The sequence below is a fragment of the Octodon degus genome, unplaced genomic scaffold (assembly GCF_000260255.1).
Source record: "Octodon degus isolate 3935 unplaced genomic scaffold, OctDeg1.0 scaffold00290, whole genome shotgun sequence".
NCBI lineage: Eukaryota > Metazoa > Chordata > Mammalia > Rodentia > Octodontidae > Octodon > Octodon degus.
This window is the reverse complement of record NW_004524866.1, coordinates 1,233,498-1,242,819: the sequence shown is the minus strand read 5'-3', so window position 1 is coordinate 1,242,819 and position 9,322 is coordinate 1,233,498. Positions and strand designations below refer to the sequence as shown.

General features: G+C 36.6%; 1 protein-coding gene across 1 annotated transcript in view; it reads left to right on the top strand.

Annotated features, from left to right (window-relative positions):
* LOC101564306 (vomeronasal type-2 receptor 116-like) overlaps positions 1-2,209 on the top strand; it is a 56,613-nt gene extending 54,404 nt beyond the window's left edge. The window contains exon 8 of the mRNA XM_004647173.2: positions 1,299-2,209. Within this exon, the coding sequence (XP_004647230.2) occupies positions 1,299-2,209 (911 nt within the window). The remainder of the gene's footprint in view (positions 1-1,298) is intronic.
* Positions 2,210-9,322: the final 7,113 nt, after the last annotated feature.

The following is a 9,322-nucleotide window of genomic DNA, read 5'->3' as shown; positions in this document are numbered from 1 at the left end:
TATATTCATTCCAGGGTCAGTATACCGTGAGCAAACTCAATTTACAAACTTTAATTAAATCGAGAAGATCCTGGGAAAGAAAAATCAAGGCTAATAAATGAAGACAACAAATTAACTTTGAACAACTCTGTGATTTACAAAGAAACTATGAGATATTTTTATCACATGAGAAAGCAGCGAATACCTTCTAACTGCTCACTAAATATGGTATTTATGATATCCTATAGCACATTGCACAATGTTTGAAAGCAAGAATGAGATTAAGAAATATCTGCATCACACTGCTGGCAGATATGACACTCTACATCATGGCCAGTGCAAAGAAAAAATAAACACCCACAAAAAATATTAGAGAGGGAGAAACATGAATGATAGGATTTTCCAAGAATGTAAGAATTTAAGCATGAAATCCATGTAAATATATAAAATGATACTGAATTTTCTGGTTATATAAGACTGTTGCAAAAAAAGAAAAAAAAAAACAAAACATTTTCACACCGGTGCCATAGGGCACTCCTAGATAAAACTTCAAAAATTCCTTTTTACCACATTTAAAAATCATTAAGTATGTAGTGATATATCTTGCAATGGTTTTCAGAGGCAACAGAATTAAACTTTTAAAATATCCCCTTGACAATAAAAATTAAGTAGATTGTTGCATAAAGCACATTGATAGGTGGAGAGGATGAAAAATAGATTCACTTGATATTCAATATGAATCTGTGCATGTATGTTCCTAGGAATTAGCAAATTCTGTTTGTTGTTTATTATCTGGAGAATCATAAATTTTTTTGGATAAAGTAAATGAAGTAAGAAGTTGTTTCACTTCACTAAAGTAGATCCTTTATTACTTTGTAAAGACAGAATGATTTTATGGATATGTCATATTTTAAAAAAGAATCAATACCAAGTATTATTTAAGAATTAATCTCTATATAAACACCAATCTTTGACTCTGTGTTTAGAGAGAACTGGAAGAGTGAGGAAGGGTGATGCATACCTGGAATCCAGGGTGGAGGGAGGCTGAGCTGAAAAGATTATAAGGCGGAACACAGCCTAGGTAACATGACCTCAGGAAACCCTTACTCAAAAGAATAAAATTTTAAAGGGTTGAGAACATATCCTACTGCAAAGTTTCTGAGTTCAATTCCATATATTGAAAAAGAAAGAGAAAGAAAAGAAAAATCTTTAAGAGCAAAACTTACTTCAAATTCAAAGAGGTACAAGGGCTGGGTCTGTAAAAATAAATAATATACAGATAATAAATTGAGGCAAATCACAATTTTAATTTCTGCCAGATATGGAGCAGTGTGTGAAGTGTCCACATCATCAGTATGCCAGTACCCAGAGAAATGCTTGCCTTCAAAAGGCTGTGAATTTTCTGGCCTATGATGGTCCTTTGGGCAAAGCTCTGGCTGGCACTGCCCTGAGTCTCACGCTTCTCACAGCTGCTGTTCTTGGGCTCTTTGTGAAGCACAGAGACACTCCCATCGTCAAGGCCAACAACAGATCTCTCAGCTATACCCTGCTTATCTCCCTCACCTGCTGTTTCCTCTGTTCCTTGCTCTTCATTGGCCGTCCCAACACAGCCTCCTGCATCCTGCAGCAGACCACGTTTGGGGGTGTGTTCACTGTGGCTGTTTCCACTGTCTTGGCCAAAACTATTACTGTTGTGCTGGCTTTTAAGGTCACTGCTGCAAGCAGAAGGATGAGACAGTTGCTGGTGTCAGGGGCACCAAACTTCATCATCCCCATCTGCTCCCTGATCCAAATCACTCTATGTGCAGTCTGGATGGGAATAAATCCACCCTACATTGACACAGATGCTCACTCTGAACATGGACACATCGTCATCGTGTGCAACAAGGGCTCCCTCTTTGCCTTCTACTGTGTCCTGGGATACCTGGGCTCCTTGGCCCTGGCGAGCTTCACTGTGGCTTTCCTGGCCAGGAACCTGCCTGACACATTCAATGAAGCCAAGTTCCTGACCTTCAGCATGCTGGTGTTCTGTAGTGTGTGGGTCACCTTCCTGCCCGTGTATCACAGCAGCAAGGGGCAGGCCATGGTGGCCATGGAGGTCTTTGCCATCTTGGCTTCCAGTGCAGGACTGCTGGGCTGCATCTTTGTCCCCAAGTGCTACATTATTTTGTTAAGACCAGAAAGAAATTCTGTGACTGAGATCAGTTATAAAACTCGTCCTGGAAACTAACTTCCCCAGCCACACCTACATTTTCTGCCTGGCCCATAACTACATCTGAATTTCCATGACTGACAGAAATCCATAAGGTCCTGAATTTTGTGAGTTCTGATCATGTCAAGAGGTGACTTTCAACTGTTGTCAAATAAAACTTATCAAATGATGCGATTTGAATTATCTGAAGATGGAGGTCTTGAGCTGGTCCTCAGCTGCTGGATGCAGCTGGAAAGAGCAGAGCACAGCAGCCCTTCACAAGCCAGGGCTGGCTGATCAAATTTTAGCTTGATAGAACCATATCTGGTGAACTGAGGCCTACTGCTAGACCCAGAGTGGTCCAGGCTGAGGCCTACAGTGAGGAACCTGGAGGCTTGGATGTGGCAGAGCGTGACTTGAGTGAACGAGTCTTCCTGGAAGATTCCACATATATGAAGGGGAAGTGCAAAGACAGATATCAGGGAAACTAACTTAAAAACAAAGTTCTCATTTACAATCTGCTTTGTTTTGTAGCAATAACGTTTACTCCTATGGGCTAATCTACAAACCCATTAGTTACAAAAGATTATCAATTTGTTAACTTCACTAGCTGTTATTAGTGTTGCTCATTGTACTGTGGTAAATAACATATCATATCTGCCTTAACCACACTTTCTTGCTTTGGGTATTGGGATGCCATTGGATAATAACCTCACAAGAGCTATATTCTGAAAGACAGAGGACAATGAAAAACTGAAATCAACATCTGACTCTCCATCAATAGAGAAGACAATTTCTTGGGACACACACAGAGCAAGAATCTCTGACACTGGAAAAATACCTAAAGGATAGACGCTTTACAAAGAGCTTCTCATTGCAGTGATGCTCCACGTACTATCTAGCTTTCACAAAATGTACAACGGAAGTCTACATAAAGGGTTCTCTCAACAAAACAAAAAAAGAAAAAAAAGAGAAGGACCACAATGCATCCTCATTCACCGAGCCCACAGAGAACAAACCCAGAACATATCAGCATTGAACGAATTGAAGCCACACACCAGAAATCTCTAGAATAATGGCAAGTGAAGGAAACAACCACAGAAGAGCATAGAGGAAATCAAAACAGAATTAATCTCCCAGGTAAAAAACAAATGATAAATAAAATGAAAGAATTGTTAAGCATTACTAAAGAAGGCATTGATAAAAATAGGGGTGAATAGCAAAATAATCAAAACAAGGAATGAGCAACATATGGAAGAAACTGAATGCATACAGCAGATTCAACGAGGTACACAGAAAATTAAAAAAATGTCATTAAAGGTTAGAAAAACTGTTTGAATGAAAGTGAACAAAGGCTTTCATTCCTGAAGAGAACATTGCTTCAAGTTATGTAAAAGGAAAAACTGATAAAAATGACAAGGATCAAGGAAATAATAATTCAACAGCTGCAAGAGGTTGCCAAGATGAACAATATAAGACTGATAGGTGTCAATTAGAAAGAAGGAGCTAACCCAAAGAACATAAAGACTATGGGCATGTGTAATAGAAGAAAACTTCCCTATTGGGGAAACAATCTGACCTTCAGATAGTCAAGGCCTATTGAGCTCCAAATAATATCAACCCAATAATAACCCAATCAAAACTACATCTTGGCATACAATAATCAAGATTCCAAAATTCAGCACAAGAACAACATTCTAAAAGCTGCTAGAGACCATTTAAGAACTCTGGCAGATTCTGCGAAGCCGGCAGAGCTCTGGTAAGTTCTGACCTTCCTTAGCCACAAATGCATACATTTTGCTGGTGCTGGCTCAATCTCTTAAGAACGTAGGTGGACTTTGGGCACAGTATGGGACTCTGATTGAATAACAAGTGTTTCAAAACTTCGAAATGCAGGACCAAAAGGCAATCTCATTTCTCTAGCCCACCAAGAACAAATCCAGAGACAAAGACATACAACAAATTGGAAATCACATACCTGAAGACTCCTAAATGAATGATAGCACCTGAAGTAAATAAAAAAAAAGTCCATCAGGCTATAGGAAAAAATCAGACCAGAAATAATCTCTCATGTCCAAAAATAAATGACAACAATCATGAAGAATGGCTCAGTACAACTAAAGAAGAGATAAAAGAAAAATACGGAGCAGAAAAATGATGGAGGAGGTGGGGGAGATAGCTCGGTGGAATAAGTGTTTGTGTGACAAATTCAAAGTCCTGAGTTTGATCCTGTGTACCACCAAAATAAAAAAAACTGATGGAAACACTGAATGAACAATAGAAAAGTACTGGTATTCGTGAAACAGATTCAAAGAGTTACCTGGGAAATTAAAAGCTCCATTGAAAGGTGGCAAAACCTCTTGAATGAATCCAAAGATAGACTCTCAGACCTTGACGGAAGTGGTGTAGGTCTTGAACATGAAAGAAAAGACTTCATAAAACTAACAAGGAACCAGGAAATAACAATTCATCATCTATAAGATGACGCAAAGAAAAATGATATAAGAATAATAGGTGTTAATGAAGCAGCAGGACATAGCAGAAATGACATAAGAACACTTTGCAAAAGTAATAGCAAAAAATTTTCCAAACATGAGAAAAGAACCTGAAAGACAGGTAAGCAAGGCATATAGAACTACACAGAGACATAATTACAGTAAATCTAAACGTAGACACATAATAATCAAGATCTCAGATTTTCAGCAATAACAGAATATGAAAAACTGCCAAAGAGAACAAACAGATCACCTACAATACAAAACCCATCAGAATCACAGAAAATTTCTCAAATCAAACAGAGCTTGGAGTAGAATATTTTAAGCCCTGAAAAAGTAATAACTTCCAATCCAGACGAATGTACCCTGAACAACTATCAAATTCAATGGTGGAATATGATCTTTTAACGACAAAGAACAATTGAAGAAATTCATGCCCCCATAAATCAACCCTACAAAGCACACTGACAGGTATTCCAGAATGGTACAGAAGTGATCACAGCTTTAAGAACAACAGAAAGGACCAAAAAATACATAAAGTAATTAAAGAGCAGGGAAAAAAGTATTTAACCTATAGAAGGGAAAGGAACAGACAAAGAGAGACCAACACATATCAGTTATAACCATCAATGTGAATGGACTTAATTCACCAATCAAGAGAAACAGACTAACAGAGAGGATTAAGAAACAAAATCCAAAAATATGCCATGTAGAAGACACACATTAACTCCAAAGGAAATTAAAAGACTAAAAATCAAAAGATAGTAAACAATTCTCCATTACACAGGAAATCATAAAAAATCAGGGGTAGCTATCCTGGTTGGAACAATATCCATTTCAAACCAAAAATCATCCAAAGAGAAAAAGAAGGTCAGTATATACTTTTTAAGTGACCACTTCAAGAGGAAGAGATAAGGAATGTAAATATATATTCTCCTTCCTGGAAACAACCCAGATGCCCATCAACTGAATAATGGATAAAGAAGATTTTGAAATTTTACACAATGGAGTATTATTCAGCTATAAAACGGGATAAGTTTCAGACTTTGATAAGTTAGCACATGCAAATATAGAACATACTTTTAAGTGAAATAAATCAGACCCGTATGTGCAAATATTATAATGTCTTATTAGTGTGAGAATATGAAAGAGAAAATAGAACCTGAAGGGTATAATAGAACCTGGGAAAATTGGATGAACTTATTCAAAAGGAAAGAGTTACTGAGTTGAGGAGAAGGACAGTTATAGAAATGTAGATAGGAGACAAAAGCCTAATGTCCCAAGGGAACAAGAAGCAATAGACAGAGCCCAAGGAGAACTGTCGCCTCTCACTTGTAAATTCCGGCAAGCTGGGATTCAAGGCTACAGATAACAACTTCTCCTGATGGTACCCTGTCTGTTCTTTGATCCCTTGCTTCAAATGTTATCAGCTAGCATTTGTGTAAACTTATTGCTAGGCAAATGGCGGGAGTCAATAGAGAAAGTAGTTTGTGTTCACCAAAGTAGTTATGCACATTCATTAGCCTGCCTTGAGCCCTCAATAAAAGTGATGTGTTTTGGAGTCTCTGGGCTCCCTTACAGAGAGAATAAGCTCAGTGAGACCTCTGAAACTATCTTCATCGGGTAGTCCCCTCATTTCTTTCGGCAGCAGCGATTCATAACATACAACAGACAGGAGGGTGTGGTGGAGAAAGAGATTTATCTATGTATACAAGCAGAATGCTTTGGATAATGATAGTGTGCATTTTTCAAATGTTTGTATTTTTCCCTTCTTGATCTCTTACATATTTCTTTTTTTTTTCTTTCTTCTCTACTTTTACATGCACATATCTGGCAAAATCAAGAACTTCTTGGAAGACAATATTATGTATTAGAACAAATAGTGTAAAACTGATATTTCTTTAAGTGTAATACTGTATCAAATGCAACTTTTGCTGTTTCATTATCCTTATTATGTTTTAAAAATAAAAATAAAATATAAAAGCTGCTAGAGAAAAGACACAGACCATATTTAAAGGAAAATGCATCACACACATAGCAGATTTCTTAACACAAGGCATCAACACAAACCACTTCAAGTCCTACAATGAAACAAATTACAAACAGACTGATATACCCTGAAAAACTCACTTTCAAGTTTAATGCAGAAATAAAATACTTCCAAGACAAAGAAAAATTCAAGAAATTTTTGACAACCAAACTCACCCTACACACAGCACTAAAATACATGCTAACAAGGGATCAAATACCCAGAATTCCAAGAATCACAACAGAAAGAACCCACCAAGCAGAGAAAATAGTTAAACACAGGAGAAAAGTAGGGCACCAACAACAGAAAATTAACATGAAAACATAAGCTCATATACATCAATTGCAACTACCAATATAAAATGATTAATCCACCAATTAAACAAAATAGATTGGCAGAGTAGATTAAAAAATAAACTCGAGGGCAGGAGATATAGCTCAGTGGCATAAATGCCTGCTTAGCCTGCTCAAGGTCCAGAGTTTGATCCCTGGTACAAAAAATAAAAAAGAATACCAGAAGAAACAAAATCCAAAAATATTCTGAATCTAAGAAACATATTTAACCCAAAAAGAACTTTCATAGGTTAAAAGCTAAAGAATGGAAACAATCCTATATGTTCTACGAGCTGAGAAAAAATATGAATATCTATCCTATTATCAAACTGTCTAAACTTCAACCCACTATTAATTAAGTGAGATAAACAAGGTCATCACATACTGGTTAGGGAAAAAAAGTGAAGAGAAACAGAATAATAGCCATCAGTATGCATGCACTAAATACAGGAGCAACCAGCTATATAAGACAAATCTTAATGGACATAAAAATCTAATAACCAATTTCACAACCTTAATGGGGGACCTTAACACCCCATTATCTCAAAAGCATAGCTCAAGCGGACAAAAAATTAGCAAAGAGGTATCAGAACTGATCCAAACCTTTGAACAAATGGACTTAGTAGTCCTATCTATACAGAGTGTTCCACCAAAGAATATCTGAATAGACTTTCTTTTCAGCTGAACATGGGACATTCTCTAAAATAGTCCACATACTAGTCCATAGGTGATGCTTAAGTAAATGTAGGAAAACAGAAATTATCCCATGCATATTATCATACTAAAGTGAAATAAAAATGGAAATTGACAATAAACCTCAAAACCCCATATACATGTGGAAATTAAATAAAAACTCTCCTCAGCAAACAACAGGTCACAGATAAAATTAATCGATAAATTAAACAGCATCTATGGTCCAATGAAATGCCAAACACAACTTACCAGAATTTGTGGGATGCAATGAAAATGTTCCCAGGGGGAAATTTATAGCAGTGAGCGCACACATTAGGAAAACAGAATAACAACAAATGAATATCCTAATGCTGCACTTTTAGCTTTTAGAAAAAAGAGAGCAAACCAAACCTAAAGCTTACTCAGAAAACAATACTAAGAATTATGGAATAAAATAGCTGGTTCTTTGACAGATTAAATAAAATTGAGGAAAAAAAGAAAGAAAAAACTCAAATCCAAGCAATGAGGATTGAAAAACATGAAATTCATACAGATTCTGTGGAAATTCAAAAGATCATCAACAGCTCTACTGATAATCTTTGCTCTCTCACAGAACCAAAGACATATAAGAAGTGGAGAGATTCTTAGCTACAAATTACCAAAACTGAATCAAGAAGATATGAAAACTGTTGATGCAAGTATTATACGCCTACCAAAACCGAAGAAAGATTCAACCCAAAAAGGGAATTACAGACCAATCTCCCTCATGAACAAAGATGCAAAACCCCTCTATGAATTACTAGCAAATAGAACACAGGAAATCATCAGGAGACTGCACACCATGACCAGGTAGGTATTATCCCAGGGATGCAAGCATGCTTCAACATATGTGCATCTACAAATGTAATACACCATATTAATAGAGCAAAAAATAAAAACTGCATAATTATCTCAATACACGAGGAAAAGACTTTTGACAAAGTGCATCACTCATTCATGATCAAAGCCATACAAAAAATTGGAAGAGATAGCCTCTACCTCAATTTGATAAAAGCCATCTATGAAAACCAATAGCCAATATAATTCCAAATGGAGATAAAAGGAAAGCTTTTACTCTCAAAGCAGGCATATGTCAAGGATGTGTTCGTCCACCGCTGCTATTCAATAGAGCTGTGCAATTATTAGCAGAGATATTAGATGAGACAGAAATAAAAGAAATGAGAATAGGCTGGTAAGATGGCTTAGTGGTCTAAAGCACCTACTTAGAACAAGCTTATCAAAGCCCAGGGATCACGGTTCAATCCCCCAGCACCACATGCCAGCCAGCCCACCCCCTGGTGGGCTGAGCTGGCCACACATACACACAAATAAATAAATAAAATTTAAAAAAAAAGAAATAAGAATAGCTAAAGATGAAGATAAACTATCATTATTTGAAATTGACATGATATACTCTACCCGGAAGACCAAAAAAAAAGAAAACGAAAAAAAAAAAAAAAAAAACTCCAAAAAAAAAAAAATCCTAACACTAAGAAAAAAACAAATTTAGTAAGCAAGATATAAAGTCAACACCCAAAAATCAATAGCACACCTTTATACAGACAATAAACTCATAGAGAGAGGA